Consider the following 22056-nt stretch of genomic DNA (forward strand, 5'->3'; position numbering starts at 1 on the left):
GGGGCTTTTGGGGAAGGGGTGGAGTGGGGGCAGGGCTGTGGCAGAGCAGGAATGGGAAGAGGCAGGGCTGGGGTGGAAGAGGGGTGGGGGCCATGAGGAAGAGGCAGAGCAGGGGCTGGAGCAGCACGCAGCTGCGTAGGGCACCAGGGAATTTGGTGCCCTATACAGCTGTGTACTTTGCGTATGGGTAGGGACAGCCCCTGGCATCAGTGCTTTGATGGATTGGTGCTAGATTGCTCAATTTACAGGATTGCGTTCTTACTGCATCTCAGTGTAGGACTTTCTCCCCCTGTGAAAGATTACCAGAAAACTTAGTTTAAGCAAGGCCCAGGTTTGTAAGGTGCCCTGGTTATACTGAAACCCAGCTTTGGCTGAGTTTCTATATTGAAACTCAGTTGCAGCAGACCCTTTACACCAGGGGTCTCACACACGTGACCCACAGTTATTTCCTGCAGCCCGCCAGAGGCATCCACTCCACCAGCAGCCAAGTTCCCCTCCCCCCACTCCTCCGCCTACCTCCCAGCACTTCCCCTGCTTAGGACTTTCCAGGAGGGAGGGGGAAGAGGTGGGACTGGGGTGGGGATTTGTGGATGGGGTGGGCAGGGGCAAGGCCTCATGGAAGGGGTGGAGTGGGGGTAGGGCCAGGGGGGGCTTTAACCAAAGTAATTCTAAAAGTAAATGCATGTTTCATCATTTGAGTGAGGCGCATTACTGTGTTTATATTCTATTAAAACCACTCTTCGCATTAGTTTTTTAAAAGTTAATACATTTTAATAGCATACTATATTATCTTCATTTTTGACTATACTTTTGTATCATTGTATGAAAAGGTTTCAGTGATGTGGCCCTCGGGCCAACATACTAGTCCTCGCATGGCCCTTGTGGTGATTTAAGTTTGAGATCCCTGCTTTACACCATCCCTGCCTACACACCCCTCTCCCCCCAGCAGCAGAATCTTCATCAACCCCCACTTGTGATGAAAAATGTTGTTGTGTGTTTCATTAGGACATTTATCATTTCCCTCCCGCTTCTAAAATGCCTCCTCTTCTTCCTGTTGTCTCAGTTTGGCAGTCCTGGCCCTCCATCTGCACAAAGCTTTAACACCTCATTTTTCATCTCATGCATTTCCGTGACCTTTGCTTTTATGTTTTTTTAATAATTGGGCTCCCCCCCCTTTTTTTTAAATGTATAAAGGAAGTCTGGAAGCTGCTTTGTTTTTTAAAGTTTTTTTTTAAAGACAGCTTCCATTTTATCTGGAAACTTCTACTCCCTCTCCCCAAACAATCTCGTTTCCCTAGGCTTTGCAGGAAGACTATGGGGAGATCTCAGCACATTGCCTGTAAGCGCCAATCGCTGCGTGCAGGGACAGCGCCAAAGGCGCCCTGTATCCATAGAGCAGGTCAGCTCATGGAAGTGAAATAAGCGCCAACCCAAGAGTTTTAAGCATCCGCTGGAAGCGCCCATCCGCTGTGCAACTCCCACTGCCCCGGGAGCAGCAGGGCCCGAGCGCTCCCGCCAGCCCGGGGCTGCCTGCACGGTCGGGCTCGTGCCCAGAGCGAACCGCCAGCAGCCCGCCCCAGCACAGCAGCGGGCCGGGAAGGGGCTCAGGCTCCGCTGCCTCCCGGGCAGGACCGCACCGGGGCGCGCAGCTGCAGCGCCGGGCTCGGGCGCCTTGGCCCTGCGCTCCAGCGGCGGGCGTCTAGGCTCCCCGCTCGGACCGGCCACGCTGAGAGCGGCCCCGCCGGCGGCGTGGAGGGACGGGCCCCGGAACTAGGCCTGCGGCCGGCCGGCCACCCTGGGGCGCGGCTTCCTGCCTTCGGCCGTGGTGGCCTTTGCTGATACCCCTTATACGCATGCGCCCCGCAACCACCATTTTGTGGCGCTCAGCGAGCGAGGTGCTTCGCCCCCCAGCCGACACCGGGTAGAGGCTGAGAGTCTCGGGGAGAAGGACGAGCGCCTCCGCTCTCTACGGGGGGGCGAGTACGTGCGCGCACATGCGCTGTAGGAGGGAGGGGAGGGGAGGGGAGGGGAGGGGCTGGGTCCAGAAGAGGGGCCTGATAGAGTGCGCAGTCCGCGTTTTGCTTGTGCGCATGCGCCGTCGTTGGCTAGGAGCTGCGCTCTCCCCCATCATTGCTGGAGAGGCGCGCGGCTCTTGCCCGCTTCCCGGCCCTGACCCAGCGGCGCTAACGGTCGCGCTGTCCCCGCAGAGGCCGCGCCATGGGGGACGTGAAGAACTTCCTGTACGCCTGGTGCGGCAAGAGGAAGGTGACGCCGACCTACGAGATCCGCGCCGTGGGCAACAAGAACCGGCAGAAGTTCATGTGTGAGGTGCGGCCCTGGGCGCGGCGGGCTGGCCGGGGGCGCGGGCGCCTCACCGCAGCGTCGGCGCGGTCCCGGTCCCGGTCCCGGCGGCACGTAGAGCGGCGCCGCGGCCGGCGTGGCTTGTCTCCGTACACTGGGCCGGCAGCCGCAGCCGCAGGCGCGGGGTGTAACCGCGCGGGGCGGGGCGGGGCGGGGCCGGCCCTGGGGTTTAGCTGCGCAAGTCGAAGTTAAGGGGCCAGTCAAGGATGCCGTCCGCGCCGCCCGGCATGGACACCCGCTCCCTGTCCCCCGTCTGCGTACAGCCCCACGCCAGGGAAAGGAGCATTGGCTCCACGGCCATTTTGCTACCTCATCCTTTTCCCCTTTCTCACCCTAAAAAGTAGGAGCGGTGCCTGGGTGGCTCTGCTTACAGGCTTGGCCCTTTCATGTATTGTGTCTAATATTTATGCACCACCGTGGACAATTCATTGATTTACAATGAGGGGCCTTATTAGTGTAATTAGCCGGCTTCTGCCACTTCACGTTTGTTGGCTGACCAAAACCAGGCCCTATGCTCAATTTCTCTATAGAGCAAAGAACTGGTTGAGGCAAGCAGTAACACGTGCCAGCATAATAAACCCCATTTCAGCCCTAGCTGTTGTTCCAATAAAAATGTTGACATCCTGAATGACTTACTGCCCAATGAAGCAGAAAAGAAATAATGGGGAGGGGGTGTAGGGTATGTGCACAGCCTCTGGCATGGCTAAAAGCCGCTAGCACTTAAAAAGTTGAGACCCAGCTATCTGCTCTGGGGAAGATGCTCAACTAGTAAGGGAGCCAGGAGTGAATAGAAAGAGCTGAGATTCCATGTTGATTGAGAGTCCACTGGAATTGGTTGGGTATTCACATGGTGAGGTTTTGGTGTTGTAAACACTTACCTGAGAGTCATTTTTTTGTCTGTTGCAGGTTCGGGTGGAAGGTTTTAACTACACTGGAATGGGCAATTCCACAAACAAGAAAGATGCACAGAGCAATGCTGCTAGGGACTTCCTTAATTACTTAGTTCGGTTGAATGAAATCAAGAGTGAAGAAATTCCAGCTTTAGGGGTAAGTATCTTTGTCCGCATCTGTCACGGAGGAGAGCAGGTTTGATCCTCTCAGGAGGTAACTTGTAATGTTGTGCTGCTAAGTAGGTTGTTAGCAGCAGAGATTGAACCTGGGACCTCTGGATCTAAATGTAGGAGCCACTGTTCCTGGAAGGGGAAAGCCTAAGGTGAAGTAGAAGACCCAGGCTTTCCACCTCAGCCTGAGGTGAAGTAGAAGACCCAGGAACAGGAGCTATGGGGAGACAGATAGCATGGGGCTGCTGGGGGCGGGGGCAGGCGGGCTCATAAGGACTAGTGGGAGAGGACAGACTAGGGCAGGGGCTGAATGTGGAGGTGCACGGCTACATAGGGACAAGGGAGTGGCTGGTTGGGGGTACAGGGACACGGGGAGGGTTGCAGGACCACATGGGGATGGGGAAGAGTGGGTGTCTGAGTGGGGATGGAGGAACACCTGGACAGGGGGTGCAAGAACACATGAGGGGTGCAGGAACACATGGGGAAAGGGGCAGATGTGCCTGACTGAATGGAAGAGGCTAGGGGTCAGCCAGGGTCTGCATGGGGGAAGTTCCCTAACAATCCCTCCCTGTTCTGTACTTTTCCCACCCATACCCAACAACCCTCCAAGTTCGCACCCAGGCTCCTTCTCAGCAATTTACTTCCCTCTCCCTCAGCTCCTCCATTACTCCTGACTCCCCAAAGTCTTTGCATCGCTTCTGAGGGGTGCGGGAAATATGGTTCTGTATTGTAGTTTAAATGAATTATTACTCAGAGTTCTATATTAATATGCCTAGTAAGGAATCTATTTGTCAAAAAACATTTCCTGACTCTTTTTTGTTGTCTGTATTGTTACAGACATTCTTGCTGACAGGTATTTTGAAATAAATGACCAAAAATAATTGAAACTGTTGTGATTTATATTGTTACTTTGACAAATAAAATATGTAGAATTTTTAATTTTTTGGTGCAGGATTCCCCTAGGAATACAATACTGGAGGAGATTGCAGGAGCCAGTCTCTTATGACTGCTCTAATAGTTTTATAAGCTATTTTTCATCACTGTGTAATGAAACCAGGAATGGATTTAAGATCCTCTGCCATATTGCCCTTTTCCTGGGAAGCAGTGGCTTTCTGCTGCTTTTGGGTTGTCTTTTCGTTTGGATACCGCTGGCACTGGTCATAGTTTGGTCAAGCAATTGTGATGTAAAAGTGTCAAGTATGTCTTTGCCACAGAACACTGAATATCAGCTGTAAATTGATGGTAATCTTGTCTTTTGGTCTGTTGCTCATAGCTTTGCTGAGGCACTGGAGCAGTCTGTAGACCCAGGCAAGCGGTACTGTACCATTTCTGCCTGGTTAGAGTCTAGACCCCATAGTTATGAAGATTATTTTTAATGGAAGTTTGTGATCAGAAGAAATTGGTAGCTTTGATCATCCTATTCATCAGGAAAAGCTTCCTGCTCACTACTGGTGAGTGAATTTTTCAAGCCCTGATTTATTATAGGCAGGGTTGGCAGCACCTGAGAAACCTCTGTGAGATGGGAGGGTCATCTTACCCTATTTTACAGATGGAGAATTGTGGCACAGAGAGATTAGGGTCAAGAATAGTCACTAATCTTGAGTGCCCATTTTGAGGCCCCTGGGACCTGTCTTTTCAGAATAGTTAGCATTATAAAACAGGCTCCCATTGACTTCAGTACTTCTACAAATCAGACCCTGGGTCTCAAGTCAGGCACTCAGAAATTGAGGAACATTCAGTTAATGACCACCTGTGAAAAGTTTGGTTTAAGTAACTTGCGTAGCATCATGTAAGAACTCTCTGGTAGAGGCAGGGCTAGAATCTGTTTCTCCAGGCAGCATTCACCTGCCCTAACCATGAGACTGTATCTTTCTTCAGTTCCCTGACTCATTCACTGCACCTTGTAATGGTGCTGGCCAAGATGGTCAGAAGAGGAATTTGCCGGGGGCAGGGGTTTGCCGGGGGTTGCTCTGCGACTGTGGGGCCTACTTCTGATCCCTCGTGCAGTCATGTTTGTGAGCAGTTTTCCTCTGGGCAGTGTCCGTTGACTCCTTGGATGTCTTTGAGCGGTCTGGGTGCTGTCAGTGGTTCTCTGCTTGGGGTCCCCTTCCAGTTCCCTGATTTTTCACACTACAACCTTCACTCCCATCCCTGTTTTTTTCATTTGTTGTTCCCAGTATTCAGTTGTGGCCTAGGTTCACTGTCTCCCTCTGCCTTAGCCTGGGGAGGGCCTTTAGCTACCGGTGGGCTTAGGCCCGCTGTGTTCTGGAAACCGCAATAGGTTCTCATTTTCCAACTTCTACAGCAAATGAAGAATGGTGTCTTACAGCCAAATCTCCTTCACAACACAACCATGATTCGTTCCTAGAGGAGATCTTTTCTGCTAACTGAGTGGGCTGGGGTCCTGTGGGAAAACTATATGTGACTGTAAAAAGAAAAGGAGGACTTGTGGCACCTTAGAGACTAACCAATTTATTAGAGCATATGTGACTGTGTAATTAGACTGTTATAATGCATGTATATAATGGGGCTGAATTAAGATTGTCTAGCTAACTGCTTAACGTTTGAATGCTTGATTTTTGCAATATTAATAATGTTCTTTTAACATAGGTTTTTGTGTGTAATTATACAGTGCATTCAGTGTATCTTGTTTATCATGGCTATATAAGCCATGGACCATAAGCTCACTTTTTTCCTGTCGCCTGAAGCAACTAGGAATGTTAAATTGTGAGTTTCAGTAGGACCCCTGAAAGCGCTTAAATGCTCAGCAGTCAAGCTTTTTAAATGTTTTAAATGGAAGCTTCTGACAACAATGTTCTATAACAAACATATCTTTAAATTGTATGACAAATTTTCTGACATGAGGGTTGAATGAAAAGTTCTGTCGTTTTATATGAAGTTGGTGGCATTGCCATTCATGGGCAGTTTCCCTTCTCCAGGCAGGAGCTGCTGATGCTCCGGATGGAATAGTGCCTGAAGCACGGGGAGATGCTGGTGAACGTGTTTCTACTCTGGGCGGACCTCTTCCTCCACATTTGGCACTGAAGAGTGAAACAGGTAAGACTTTGAATATCTGTAACTTACATTTTATATATACGTGTGTGTAATACATATTTTACCTTATAGTATCTTTGTCTCCTATGTGTGTTTCTTCATAAAGAAGATAACTAAAAGTAGTTGAGTATTTCGGAGGCTTGGCCGGGAATAGTTCAAATTTTTATCTTTCCTCTTTAGAGCACCTGACTTCTCAGCATGCATCTCGCAATTGTTAGGAGAGGGGTTAACCTTCTTTTCCCCCCCTTAGGTGGTGGTCCGGCTGCCGGAGTTGGAAGCTCTGGCTATGGTGGAGCTCAGTGGGACCGTGGAGCCAATCTGAAGGATTACTATTCAAGGAAAGAGGAGCAGGAGGCACAGGCTGTAAGTTAACCTATCTAATTCTACTTTAGCTCTGAAACAAGTATTTTCAACACCCATTAATTATTGATTAGAATTTGCAGCCGTGCTTGTAATTTTTAGGAGTTCAGTATTTTGTAATGTTTTAACTGGCAGAAGATTTATCAGTGAAGGAACTATCTGGTTACTGTTAACATCCAACAAACTGCTAACTACTGTAACTAATTTACTATCTTAAATTAGTAACAGAATAATTCTGGGTACACTGACGGTTAGATTGTCGTCATATCAACATTTATATTGTTTATACAGACTCTTTGCTGTTGCAGTCTGAGGAAATAGTCTTGAGGCCCTAAAGACACTTTGATTTCTTGTGAAAATTCCTGACTATTCTTTGGCACACTGACCAATTAGGAAACTTGACTTGTAAATTTTGTTTTAAACATACTTGTAACAAACATTTACAGTTAGAGCCAGTAAATTTAAATTGTTTTCAATATTAGACCTTGGAGTCAGAAGAAGTGGACTTAAATGCTGGTCTTCATGGAAATTGGACCTTGGAGAATGCTAAGGCGCGTCTGAACCAGTTTTTCCAAAAGGAGAAGGTCCAGGGAGAATATAAATACACTCAAGTGGGGCCTGATCACAACAGGTTTGCTAGTTTCACTCATATCCTTCTGTAACAAGGGTTAGAAACATTCATGGGCAAGAGGAATCCTTTCTGGGAGCTATCCTATTTATCTAGTTTGTAGTACTCTGCAGTCCTGTGTGGGAAAGCTTTTGTTCCTTGGTCAGCAGCTCTTAAAAAAAGCCAATGAGGAGTAGTCCCTGGAAAGAGGGGATTGTGCCTCATGTTAATCTTCAGCAGCTCCTTTTTTCCTTTCTAAGTTGATTTTAAAAAGTGTATTTGGCTTTGCAGTGTCCTATCCAATGTGTTAGAAGAATGGCGTCTGTGCTTTTGGACCTTGGGAGGGAGGGGGAAGAGATCCTTGGCACTGGGATATGGATGACACTGTGGAGAAATGTTTGTCTGGTAGTTTTGGCACTTGCTTAAAGAAATGCCTTTTGCTTTGCACTTTATAGTGGTAATATTGCTATGATCTGGTTAACTGAGAGGTCTCAGTTTGATTGCTAGGCAGTTGTCTCAGCAGTAAATAATCATTTGTGCTACTCACTATAAAATACATTAAGGACATGTTAATGTGTAATGCTTAAATTAGGTTAAGCAGGGAATGTATCTAATGGATACTTAACAATTGTTACTGATAGAGCTGGTTGAAAATTTCCATTGAAATATGCTGATTCAATGGAATCAGTGTTCTGTGGGAATGTGTTGATTGTATTGAAAGTTTTGGCAGAAACCAGGAAGGCTGGCCAGCCTGGTTTCCTGCCAACCGGTCAGGATCCTAGGCTGTTTGGCTCCCTGGTGAGTGAGGCAGCAAGCTGAAAAATACTATTTCAGTTCTTCTGAAATGGAATTATTTCCATTCTGTGGAAAAATTCACAAGTTTGAGTTTTCATCCAAACTTGGGACTCTCACATTTTTGAAAAAAAAAACAACTTTTTGTGGCAGGGAAAGTCTGTTTTCTATCTTACTAGAATCATTTTGTGGTGAGAAACGCTATTATACTTTGTTTTCTAATACATCAGTTCTGTATAGATAAGCCTTTTGAAAGGTGCTGTGCCCTTTGCCATCCCAAATGTGTTCTCCGAAGGTTATGCTATTATCAAGAGACAGCTGGATTTTTGTTTTCTCTAATTCCAATATCCCTTGATCTACTTACAGAAGATTGCCAGGAACTCTGAAGTACCTCTCCAGTCAATTCCTGTTAATGGTGGGAAATTTCATAAAAATCTTTTTCAGATATATGAACACATTATGTGTTTGACACCAAGACATCCTGGTATTCATGTAAACCTTGTATTGCCATTGCTTCAAGTCAGTTCACTTCCATTTCAGTTTCCAAATGTTGGGCACTTACCTCTCCCAAATGAGTGGGGTGAGGACTAACTGTAACTACTGAGTACATATAAAATTCAAGTTCTAAGTGTTGTTCAGCAGATTGTTTACTTCTGTTATCTGCAGGTTGCTGTTAGTGTATGTGGTGGTACGGGTCCCTTGTGGGTGGAGACCTTAAAATCCATGTAGTTGAGGAAAGTGGGGGTAGTGGTTGGTGCTAGTATGTTTCTCAGCCTGCTTGCTGTTCTTCCAGAGAGCATTCCAGGGTGTAGTATTTATTACTCCCAGGAAGGCTCGTATGGATTACTCTCACGTGGATCAGCATGTTGGAAAGAGAGTGGATTGTGAGAGAAACCTGTTGCAGTGCATCTGACTCTTCAGACCTATTCTGATATTAGAGGCCAGGAGTAAATTTGCATATTAGATTAATCCTTCTGGTATATATACAGTAAAAGCAGAGGAATAGTTGCACTATCTCTCTGAATTGCAGAAGTGGGGTGATAGTATTTTCAGGAAGCACAATCCTCACGTATATCTAGGCTTGGCAGAATTCAATTTTCGATTTTTTTAAAATAATTTTGACACAATATCAATGTTTTTAAATTTTCAGTTGTACAAAACTGAGTCTGTCAAACAGTTGTTTAATGGCAGACACTGAGATTCAGAGAGTTAAAGCTTTAGAAACCAAACACTAATTGTAAATATCACATGTCAAGAGACAGTTTGATTTAAGCTTATTTTCCTTGTAAGTTCTCAGGCAGCATTTTTCTTACTTTGCATATCTGTAAATTTTGATTATCATTGATGGTAATGTCTTTTGTCCATTTGTATGTGTATGATGAAATCTAAACTTGCTGACATTTACCAATAAAAATGTAATCCTTCCAAGTCTATGTATAACTTGCCAGTTCTGATTTTTTTTTTTTAATATTCTTTATATCGAGTGTCAGTTTTACGCTTCCATAAGTGAGGAATTTTAAAGGCAAAATATGTATCTTCAGTGGATTTTTTTGTCACTGTCCCTTCAAAACTGAGTGGGTACAAGTACTTGATAATAGCATACATTTGGAATCAAGAGGGTTTATTTTGAGTGACAGGAATGTAAATGTAGAACTTCTGGTGCACAGAATACAAAATGAGTATTTTAGCAAATGATGGGATGAGACTTTTACCTTTTTGGGGCTCCACTGGCAGTCAGGGTACAGCATTGCTGCTCTTGTTTCATGCTGAAAGGGGTAGCAGACGGCGACACCAGAGATCTGTGTTCATTCACACATGTGCTTCTGCTTAGGCCGAACTAAGCAATCACATGGGAGTCTATTGTAAACTGATTTCTGGTGTCGCTGTTCCCCCCTTAGGTGGAGGAGAATGAGATTGAGTGCTGACTATAAGCCTGGCTGAGAAACATACTGGCATCGGTCATTAATGAAAGGGTGGCTGATGTATCCCTGAGAGCCAGTGGCCTTTGACTCATGAAGCCGCTGTGCCTGAAGGTCAGTTCACTGGTGGTGCAGGAAGGAGTCTAACATTGAACTTAAAGCCTCACCTAACCTTTGTTTTATTTACAGCGAGAAATCAAGGCCATGTCCTAGCTGCAAGGTTCTGCCTGCAGCAGTGGAAGCACCAGAGGCATAGTTTTCAGAGAGGAACTGCATCCGTTAGAGCCCAAACACCTTGGATCAGATTTGCAAGTTTAAACCCAAAGTTATAACAACATGGTTTTAATTTCTAATCTTCGAACACGCATTTGTGCTGTGATTTAAAAAAAAAAAAAAAAAAAAAGCCAAAACTTGTGAGGTAGGTGCCCAATGCCCATTGAATTTCAGTGGAAGTTGGGTGTCTTATTCCCTTAAGCTTCTCTGAAAATCACAGCCTTAATCAATGTACCAGTAGTCTCTTTAACGAGTTTGCTATATGGTTAGCAGTCCGAATGTTTGTGTTCTGACTGAAGGCAAAGCCAGAACACATGGAAATGAGGGCAGTCTGAGCAGATTGCTCTAGATTTCAGTGTTAGGCGGTACAGCATATAGGAATCTTGTTAACAGAACTGTTGACTACAATACAAAGGCAACTCTGTTATCTGCCTATTTGGTCACACTTCACCACTTGATTCCAGGCAGGATAGGAGCCTGTTCTTGTGTCCAAACATATATACCTTGAATCTGGGGTAAACAAGTGAAGATATCCAACCGCCCCTCCCAAATCCATCCTCTTTGGGGCTCATCAGATAGTTGTCTTGTGCTGTCAGTTTAAGGTTCTGTCCTGAAAAGTACCTGTAAAATGAGGACATGGGTTTCTGTGTTTGAGTCCAGATCAGACATACTCAAATTACCTGATTTTTTTTTTTCCAATTGCCAGTCCTTCAAAGTCACTCTTCAGTTCAAAAGTTAAGCTGCATTTTACTAGGATATCAGTCCAAATACTGTTCCTCTCCCCCCCCCCCAGCCCCCTGATGTTGCCCATTATCTGTCAAGTTGCATAGAGTACAAGTAAGGGAAGAATCTGGATCTGCAACTGGAACAATTGATAGATCAGTTAAACTAGAATCCAGTTCACTCAGCTGAATTAGCTTTTATGGGATTAAAAGCACTAGAATTGTATTTGTCATTAGTTGTTGTAGTATGAATCTACTGCTCAAAATACACAGGGAGAAGATCTCACAATTGAGAAGGTGTCACGGTACAAGGGTTTTCAGAGAAAAACACATTTTAAGGTTTAATGTTTCATTTGTTCTAGAATTGAGGAAATTGTTTTATAATTGAGTTTTGATGAGCTTTGTCTAAACAGTTGGAAAGCCTGGCCATCTTGGAAATGTCGGGTTCAGCCGCTCTCAGGAATGAAAGCCTTAACTGTGTCTCTCTGTGTGTTACAGGAGCTTTATTGCAGAAATGACCATTTATGTCAAGCAGCTGGGCAGAAGTAAGTGTCCTCCTTTTCTGGTTAGTTATGGGTCTTAGAGCAGAGAAACATGAGAATAATTATGAGTACATGCAACACTAGTTGGATGGTATTTCATGCAATAATGCACTGCTGCCAGTGCCCCAGTGGGCCCCAGTAAGCCTTTCAGCTGCTTGTTCACTAAACACATAGGCCTTTCCTTTGTACACTGTAAAGGGATGGCCTGTGATAACCGGTTACATAGTGTATGGTGGTTTCAAATACCCATATGTCTGGTTAGTGAAATAGCTTAAGACTCTTGGCTTTCAACCACCTGAGGGATGCAGGTATCTAGTATTATTGCACTGCTTGAATTATTGCTTTTAGAAATTATTTTTAACGAGCTGGCCTCTGCCTTCATAGAAGTCTATTGCAGTAAAGTCCAAAACAAGCAAAGAGCTAGAACTAGGAACATTCAAGAACCCACCTTGCTCAGGTTAAGTATCTAGACAGTGACCCAGGATAGAGATATACGGGACTAGGATGGAGGAAGATGGGTGGGAGTTGAAGGGGGAACCCTGGAGAATCACAAAAATTACACAATTTCAAGACAGCTAGTTAGAAACTTGTGGGTTCTTTTTTTTAAAGATACCAAGCACACAAGTCTCAATCTTGTGATTTCAACTTACAGCAGATATCTACACAATTAGAAACTTCATCAGTCAATTGATCATCTTTTTATAATGTCCATAATGCAGTAAAATTGATGTAGTGTGGTGGCATAAAATGACCAAACTGTCAGGTGTTTGAAGACACAAGAAAAACAAGTGTTAAGTCTCTATGGATTTGTAGACTGATGGCTTGAAATTGAAAATGGGCCTGCAGCATAGCCTGGTCCAGGTGAGTGCTGTAAGGGAGTCCTGGCTTTCACAACTGTTGTGAAAAAGCCCCGTTAAGCCTGGGTAGGCTGAATGCCGTAAGGTAAACCTGCCATCATTAATACTGTACTGTTAATTTACTTGTGTTGGTTACAGCCTGGCTGGAACTGGGAGTCCCTCTTCTCAGTAGGGATCATTACTGAAACCTACTTCTAAGTAGCCACTAAACCCATTTCATATTGCTATCTTGTGCTAAAGCTGTTTACCCACACAGACAACATGCATCATTGGCTACTGTAACCTTAATGTTTGTGTGCTGCAGGAATCTTTGCTCGTGAGCATGGATCAAACAAAAAGCTGGCAGCACAGTCCTGTGCTCTGTCCCTGGTCAGACAGCTCTACCATCTTGGGGTCATCGAGCCCTACACTGGGCAGACAAAGAAGAAGGAAGGAGAAACAGTGAGTCTGCTATAGGAGAAGTAGATACTGAGTCAGAAGGAGCAGTGAACTGGTGTAAATTTGTCCCTGCTTGCTTATGCTCTGTGTTTAAACTTGGGAAGCCAATGCAATTTTCTGATGTCCAGAACCAGAAATTGATTTTGATCTGGGGAAAGATGAGTGGCTGGGATGAACAGAGAAGTAACTACATGTGTATTTATGTGTGTGTGTGTGCGTGCATATGCGCGCTTGGAGCAACAGAGAGGTATGCGGGCGTATTGAAAAATAAGGGCTTGTTTTATTCATGGTCACATTCTAGAATAGTAAAACTAAAAATAAAAAATATAATTTTTTCAACTTAACATAAGAACGGCCATACTGGGTCAGACCAAAGGTCCGTCTAGCCCAATATCCTGTCTCTGACAGTGGCCAATGCCAGATGCCCCAGAGGGAATGGACAGAACTGGTGTAAGCATCAAGTGATCCATCACATGTTGCCCATTCCCAGCTTCTGGCAAACTTAATTTAACTTCTCAGCAGACCAATCAGTTTCAGGTTCTCTTGTGTTAACAGTACTGCAGTATTTTGATTGCAAACAGTGAAAGGAATGTCTACATGTTCATTTTAACAAACAAACAAAAAAACAACAGTTTTTTTTAAAAGCATAGATTATTGTTGAACTTACATTTTGTACAAAAAGTACCTTTAATAAATATGAGTTCTGAGCTGTCAGTGTCCCTTTTAACTTCTCTCTCCTTAGAAGCCTCTTAGCGTTTCATTATATTCTCCAGTGAGGTTCTTGTGCCGAGCCTTTTTTTGTGGATATCTTGGGGTTTTATTACAGTATTTTTAATTTCACAGGTAGAGCCTTATGAAGTGGTGGTCTCTCCTGATTTGGAAAATCAGCTGAATAGCATCATTCAGGAGCTTTCTCTTGAGGTCATGCCACAAGTGAGTGTATGGTTCAGACTTGGGCTGTCAAGCGATTAAAAACATTAATCGTGAGATTAATTGTGCGATTTAAACAATAATAGAATACAATTTATTTAAATATTTTTGGATGGTTTCTACATTTTCAAATATATTCATTTCAATTACAACACAAAATACAAAGTTTACAGTGCTCACTTTTTTAATTACAAATATTTGCTCTGTAAAAACATAAGAAATAGTATATTTCAGTTAACCTAATACAAGTACTGTAGTGCAATCTTTGTCATGAAAGTTGAACATACAGGTGTAAAATTTATGTACAAATAACTGCACTCCATAAAGCAATCTAAAACTTCAGAGCCTACAAGTCCACTCAGTCCTACTTCTTTTCAGCCAATCGCTCAGACAACCAAGTTTGTTTACATTTACTGGAGATAATACTACCTGCTTCTTGTTTACAATGTCACCTGAAAGTGAGAACAGGTGTTCACATGGCATTGTTGTAGCTGGTGTCACAAGATACTCATGTGTCAAATGCTCTAAAGATTCATATGTCCCTTCATGCTTCAACCACCATGCTGATGACGGGTTCTGCTTGACAACAATCCAAAGCAGTGTGGACCAACACATGTTCATTTTCATCATCTGAGTCAGATGCCACCAGCAGAAGGTTGTTTGGTTTTTTTTGGTTTTGGTGGTCTGGGTTCTGTAGTTTTCACATCAGAGTGTTGCTCTTTTAAGACTTATGAAAGAATGCTTCACACCTCATCCCTCTCAGATTTTGAAAGGCACTTCAGATTCTTAAACCTTGGGTCGAGTGCTGTAGCTATTTTTTTTAGAAATCTCACATTGGTACCTTCGTATTTTGTCAAATCTGCAGTGAAAGTGTTCTTGAAACGAACGTGTGCTGGGTCATCATTTGAGACTGCCATAACATGAAATCTATGGCAGAATGTGGGTAAAACAGAACAGGAGATATACAATTCTCCCGCAAGGAGTTCAGTCACAAATTTCATTAATTGCATACATTTTTTTTAACGAGCGTCATCAGCATGGAAGCAAGTCCTCTGTAATGGTGGTTAAAGCATGAAGGAGCATACGCATGTTTAGCATATCTGGTACATAAAAACCTTGCAATGCCAGCTACAAAAGTGCTATGCAAATACCTCTTCTCACTTTCAGGTGACATTGTAAATAAGTGGGCAGCATTATCTCCCATAAATGTAAACAAACTTGTTTGTCTTTGTGATTGGCTGAACAAGAAGTTGGACTGAGTGGACTTGTAGGCTCTGGAGTTTTACATTGTTTTATTTTTGAGTGCACTTATGTAACACACAAAAAATCTACATTAGTAAATTGCACTTTTACAATAAAGAGATTGCATTATGGTACTTGTGTGAGGTGAACTGAAAAATTTGAATATAATTTCTTTTGTTTATCACTTTTGCAGTGCAAATATTTGGAATCAAATAACATAAAGTGAGCACTGTACACTTTGTATTCTGTGTTGTAATTTAAATAAATATATTTGAAAATGTAGAAAAACATCCAAAAATAATTAATTTCAATTGGTATTCTATTGTTTAGCAGCACAATTAAAACTGCAATTAATTTTTTTGTTAATCGCATGAATTAACTGCAATTAATCAACAGCCATAGTTCAGACACTTTATTACACTGTTTTTCCCCATCAATCTTACCAGTTTAATTAAACTTTTTTTTTTTTTTTCTGAACTTGTAGCCTGAAGATCCAAGCTGTCCAGTTTTGCTCAACATTGGAAAGCTGGCCCATTTTGAACCATCCGTGAGACAGAATCAAATGGGAGTTGTCCCATGGTCACCCCCTCAGTCAAACTGGAACCCTTGGACCAGCTGCAATATTGATGAGGGTCCTCTGGCATATGTAAGTCTAAGGCTGTTTCTTAGAATGGATCTGTTCCTATTTTCATATTCCTGGAACTTGTAAATGCATTTTTCCAGGTTTCTGAGGAAAGATCCGATAATCCATGGGACTTCTTGGATTGACTTAACTGATTTTGGGTTTGGCTGTCTGACAGCAGCCCCTTGCTTGTCCTGTTATTTGGCCATTTTGTTTCACACTATCACTTCGCAGCCCTTAAACAGTTCCCTATTTCATAAGGCAAGCATATAGGCTTCTTTAAATTTCAGTTTATAACTATTCTCAGCCTGTCTTCCCAATCCCCAGGAATCCTGCTTTCAAAAGGAGAAACTGCTCCACGGAGGTGTCACTTTCTTACCAGTCTGCTTTTCCATGGCTTCCAGCCACATAGAGAACAGTGGCCTAGTAAAGAAAAGGAAATGGTGGCTTGGCGGATGCAGCTGGCTTGACTTGAGTACCAGCATAACCTGGTCAAAATAGGATACCCATCGCAAGAGTCTTGTGTTCTACTTTTCTGATCGGTTTATGTCCCTATCTCCTCCCTGAGCTTTGCTTGCTTGGCTGAAACAATTATGCGTTGTTTTTCAAAACACGGCCCTAGCAACAGTCCATTATATGCAAGTTTGAGATGTTTGTAATTAAAAAAAATAAAACAATGTGAAACTTGAGAGCCATCAAGTCCACCCAGTCCTACTTCTTTTCAGCCAATTGTTCAGACAAACAAGTTTGTTTACATTTGCAGGAGATAATGCTGCCTGCTTCTTGTTTACAGCGTCACCTGAAAGTGAGAACAGATGTTTTCATGACACTGCAGTAGCCAGCATTGCGAGAGATTTTTCATGCCAGATGTGCTAATAATTCATGTCCCTTTATCTTTAACCACCATTCCAGAGGACGTGCATCTATGCTGATGACAGGTTCTGCTCGATAACAATACAAAGCAGTACAGACCGACGCATGTTCACTTCCATCATCTGAGTCAGATGTCACCAACAGAACGTTGATTTTCTTTGATGGTTCAGGTTCTGGAGTTTCCGCATTGGAGTGTTGCTCTTTTAAAACTCCTGAAAGCATGCTCCACACCTTGTCCCCCTCAGATTTTGGAAGGCACTTATTCTTAAACCTTGGGTTGAGTGCTATAGCTATCTTTAGAAATCTCACATTGGTACCTTCTTTGTGTTTGATCATATCTGCAGTGAAAGTGTTCTTAAAACGAACATGTGCTTGGTCATCATCAAAGACTGTTGTAATATGAAATACATGGCAGAGCAGGAGACATACTATTCTTCCCCCAAGGAGTTCAGTCAAAATTTAATTAGTGCATGATTTTTGTAAGGAGTGTCATCAGCATTGAAGCATGTCTTCTGGAATGGTAGCTGAAGCATGAAGGGACATACGAATGGCACGTAAATACCTTGCAGTGCCAGCTACAAAAGTGCTATGTGAACTCCTGTTTTCACTTTCAGGTGACGTAAATAAGAAGCTGGCAGCATTATCTCCGTAAATATAAACAAACTTGTTTGTGTTAGTGATTGGCCGAACAAGAAGTCGGACTGAGTGGACTTGTAGGCGCTGAAGTTTTACATTTTTATTTTTGAGTGCACTTATGTAACACAAAAAAAAATCTACATTAGTAAATTGCACTTTCACGATAGAGATTGCATTATGGTACTTGTTTGAGGTGAACTGAAAAATTTGAATATAATTTCTTTTGTTTATCAATATTTGCAGTGCAAATATTTGGAATCAAAAATAATATAAAGTCAGCACTGTACACTTTGTATTTTGTGTTGTAATTTAAATAAATATATTTGAAAACGTAGAAAAACATCCAAAAATAGTTAAACCATAAAATAGCAGTTGAAATTTATTAACAGTGCTATTAAAACTGCGATTAATTTTTTTATTTACAATTCATTTTTTTTTTAAACTTAATCGCATGAGTTAACTGCGATTAATCGACAGCCCTACTTATTAGGTATTGGAGGTAGTAGTTCAGCTAAGGTTTTTACTGCATCCTGCCCTTTTGTGCAGAATGGCTAATCTGTGGATGATGCATGCGAAAGATTGCCATCAGAGTGATCACTTTAGCAGTTCCTTGATGTATAGTTTTTCCATTCAGTTAGAGTACAATGCATTTGTATCTAGGCTTAAAACAGAGTTAGACTGTTACTGAAAACTTTCTGGGAAAACTCCATTTTTTTTAGAAAAATGATCCATCCAAACTTTAGCATGCTGGTCTGGGTAGGGAAAGAAACGGTAGGATAGCTCAGGGAACTAGATGAAAAGCTCTTGTTTCTTTTGGGATTGCCTGCTTTCTTCAGTAATCACTGATTAGAAGGTGAAGCTAAGTCCTCACTAGCATAGCTTTAAAAAATAAAACGTCACATCTTTGCACATCACAGTAGCCTTTTCCAAAGGGCCTCTTACTGCAAATTAGAAGTCCATTTTCATCTTTTTTTTTTTTTTTTAAATATATTCTTGCACCCAAAGTTATGTAGAGTAGGAAGCTGCAACTTGGCACAGTGTCTCAAAGAGAATCTCTACTGATGATCTCAAGGAAGACCTAGCAAGTCCCTTCTTGCGGTATGAGGGGAAATAACCTGTTGTCCCGTAAATCAACTTTCATATGGAATTCTAATGCCATAACATGAAGGATTATTGCATGTGATCTTTGTGATTAAATATTCAACCAAACTACTGGTCCATCGGTTCCCATATCCTGTCTTTGGAAGTTTCAGGTATTTTGATGTCTTCTGATAATGGACTGTCAAAGTAATATTGATGGTGTACTCCTGATTTGTTCAGACTGCATCTTTTTATAACTACAGATTTGCACATATAACTTAATACTGAATATTTGGATGATGGGAATATAGAGGTAATGGGTCAGACTTAAGGTTATTGTGGTAAAATTGCATTAGTACCACTTAAACTTCTTATTGCATTAATGTGGTTATTTTCATTTAAATAAGTTGTGGTAAATTTTAAATAGATATCTTCCTAATGAGTCTCTTAACCCTTCATGTACTTTCCAGGCCACCCCAGAGCAGATAAGCATGGACTTGAAAAATGATCTCATGTACCGCCTGGAGCAGGATCAAGAGTTACAGAGCGTAAGTCTGCTGCCTATGATTTTGGCATGCTGTGAGTTTGCAGAAGCAATGCTTGCTGTAATTTTCTTCACCCTAGCCCTGGAGTTGCTTCTCTTTCTGAGTGCAGTAGACCATTCTTTTTGCTGGGGATTGTAGGTTTTACTCGGGATTGCTGGCAAGTGCTTTCAGAGACATGGGGCACTACTGCTGTAGGAATGGTTGCTTTAATAAGTTTTGCCCAAGTTCAAGAATGCTACCATTATGGGTTTTGCAGGAAGAGATCTCTCAGGTTCACAGATCCCACTAATGGGGAGTAGAGTACATGTTTTGCAAGAGTGGGACATCCTGAGTCAAGATGTAGATAGGGAGCAGAATGGGTTGGATTGTTGAATATTACAGGAAAGATCTGGGTCTCTTTTCAGATCCTACAAGAGAGGGAGACACTGCCTGTGAAGAAATTTGAGACTGAAATTCTTGATGCAATCCATCACAGTCCTGTTGTTGTCATTCGTGGTGCCACTGGTTGTGGCAAAACCACACAGGTTCCACAATACATCCTGGATGAATACATCAAAAACGGCAAAGCTGCAGAATGCAACATTGTAGTAACACAAGTGAGGAACAAGTTATAAATTGAAATTATTTAGGTCTCATGGTAGATTGGGATAAAATACCCATCTGGACATGCTATTAAATCTGAATTTAATTAAAACAGTTCACGAAGGCTGGAGAAACTAAATCACATTCTAGACAGTTGTGAAGCGTCTGCTACACTGATTACACTAAATTCATAACTCACTATGCATGTGTATGTTTAATGATTCATGTTGCAGTGGGTATCTGATAAGACTTGATGAAGTAATCTTTGTGGAGAGCACCAGAAAACTCTGTACTTGTATACATAGTGCGGTCCTTTCTGATACTTAGTAATGGAATATCCTAGTTGAGAGGTGGGGCAGGTCAGACTGATTGGTTATCTGAAGGAATGGGATCCAGCACATAAGGGATATGGGGGCATATGGAAATCAGCTGGCATATGCAAGAAGAACCATTTTTGAAGGAAAACACTGAGCTTGCACCTCTCTGGTGATCTGGTTTCCTCCGTCATTCCCAGCTTAAGTAGTTTTGCTTCTTGCAGTATCTGCAGTGTGATACTGTCCATTAGAAGCAGCTACTGACTTAAATCCGAGCTTCTATTTATTCACATTGCGCAGCAGGGTCTGCTTAAGATAGAAATGTTTTGAGGTGCACTGGCAGAGCTGTATAGAACTTTCATATTTCCTGCCCAAAGTATACATGGCTCAAGCCAGTGTTGTTAGTAATGTACTTTCATGAGTATTTTAAGAGTTTGGATTGTAGTTCTCATCTTTTTTTGGGTGTTCACCAATGCGATTTGTCTTTAAATGACTATCCTGCAACATTAAAGTTTGGGGAGAGAGCACAGCTAACTTCCCCAGTCTCTCTGTACTTGTAGGTCTATGCAGTAGGTAAGTTTGCACAATTTCATCTTTACAATGTGCAAAAAATGTTTCACCTCTCAGCCCAGGAGGATCAGTGCAGTTTCTGTGGCAGAGCGTGTGTCATATGAGAGAGGAGAAGAACCTGGGCAAAGCTGTGGATACAGTGTACGATTTGAATCTGTACTTCCCCGCCCCCATGCCAGTGTGATGTTCTGCACTGTAGGTCTGTATTGCTTTGTTACCCAACCAGCCTAATATCTGAATAACAACATAGATGCCTGGCACTAGTGGCACTGATGACAGTGAGAAAACAGTCCTTGTTTCAGGGAGAATCTGAAAGAAAATGGAAAGTTTTGTTCACCTGTTCAGCAAACTTTTCTCCAATTACGGAAAGGGAAATGTGCCAGTTTAGTTTGGTCATTGGGCTCATTAGAGGTTTGAGAATGAATATAGATCAGATACCATATCCACAGTATTCTCTCTAAGCGAGATGAGGAGTAGCCACCTGAAGGTTAGGGGAGGTGGTGGGGGGTGGAAAGGTAGTCTCTCTAGTCTCAATACGTGGGTCCCCTCCCCTCATTACATACAGGTGTAAATGTGGGGTTTAGACAAAGGGTTTCAAAATGTTGTGCACAGTTCTTGATGTAAACGGATTTTGGCAGCCCTTTTATAAAAGCATAGCTGAGGCTTTGTTATAAATGTTTGAACTGCTATGATCCATCTTAACATGCAGCTGTTACTATCCCCATTAACGTGAATTCCTTTTTTAAGGTGTCCTCCTAAGAAAACTGGAGGCTGGGATCCGTGGAATTAGTCACGTTATTGTGGATGAGATCCATGAGAGAGACATTAATGTGAGTTACTGAGCTGGAGGTCTGGATTGCTTTACCTGTTTTCAGCCAGTGTTTTGTGTTTACTCTGTATGCTGTGTATGTGTTGCTGTCTTATGTGAAAGGGAATTGTGCATTTTACTAAATTGTATGGATCCAAGTCTTCTGTAATTGATCTCAATTGTAGTACTTGTTGAAATACTTCTGAGCTGTTTCCAGCTGAAGATCAAGGCTTCACAGCTTCTTCCTACGTCCCTTTATAGGTCTTAGTAGGACTCTCTCCTGCACCCTTTGGCTTTCTCTAGCAAATAGACCACTACAGTGCAAGTACTCTTTATACAAAGTGGTTTAGTTCTGAAGATAAGAGTGAAAATTGGATAGACTGAAATTTTGTTGTCCTTCCCTTCCATTTTCCTATCAACAGTAATATACCACTTAATACGCTAGTACTTAAGCCACAATCATCAAGTTGACAACTACAATGCAGTAGTTTATCTTCAACACAAAAATCTGCAACAAACTGAAAACTTGAAAGCACTGCAAAATGAGCAACATTTAATATAAAAGTGGGGATATTGTGCTGAATTTATTCACAATTAATTAAAAACACTTTTTTTTAAATCTACCTGAATTTACCGTAGTTTTCATAAGAATGACCGTACTGGGTCAGACCAGTGGTCCATCTAGCCTGTTTATCCTATCTTCTGATAGCGGCTGGTGCCAGATGCTTCAGAAGGAATGAACACAACAGGGCAATTATCGAGTAATCCATCCCCTGTCATCCAGTCCCAGGGTCCCTTACCATCTTAGGTCTGTCAGTGGGTTATTAGCCATCCTCAAGGAACTTATCTGTTTGTTTTTTGAACCCCG

General features: G+C 42.7%; 1 protein-coding gene across 3 annotated transcripts in view; it reads left to right on the forward strand.

Moving 5' to 3' along the window:
• The first annotated feature begins 1870 nt into the window (after positions 1-1870).
• DHX9 (DExH-box helicase 9) overlaps positions 1871-22056 on the forward strand; it is a 41038-nt gene continuing 20852 nt past the window's right edge. Inside the window, exons 1-14 of one of the 3 annotated variants that reach the window (XM_073356616.1) lie at positions 1871-1980; positions 2208-2328; positions 3268-3408; positions 6362-6479; positions 6727-6839; positions 7319-7467; positions 11648-11694; positions 12853-12989; positions 13830-13919; positions 15643-15804; positions 18840-18917; positions 19319-19510; positions 20438-20579; positions 21128-21210. In XM_073356616.1, the coding sequence (XP_073212717.1) occupies positions 2218-2328; positions 3268-3408; positions 6362-6479; positions 6727-6839; positions 7319-7467; positions 11648-11694; positions 12853-12989; positions 13830-13919; positions 15643-15804; positions 18840-18917; positions 19319-19510; positions 20438-20579; positions 21128-21210 (1563 nt within the window). In that variant the 5' untranslated portion in view covers positions 1871-1980; positions 2208-2217. Of the gene's footprint in view, positions 1981-2027; positions 2329-3267; positions 3409-6361; positions 6480-6726; positions 6840-7318; positions 7468-10176; positions 10269-11647; positions 11695-12852; positions 12990-13829; positions 13920-15642; positions 15805-18839; positions 18918-19318; positions 19511-20437; positions 20580-21127; positions 21211-22056 lie in introns of those variants that run through there. The other 2 variants (XM_073356617.1, XM_073356618.1) reach the window with 2 other exon arrangements.

Source organism: Lepidochelys kempii, chromosome 8 (assembly GCF_965140285.1).
Source record: "Lepidochelys kempii isolate rLepKem1 chromosome 8, rLepKem1.hap1, whole genome shotgun sequence".
Lineage (NCBI taxonomy): Eukaryota > Metazoa > Chordata > Testudines > Cheloniidae > Lepidochelys > Lepidochelys kempii.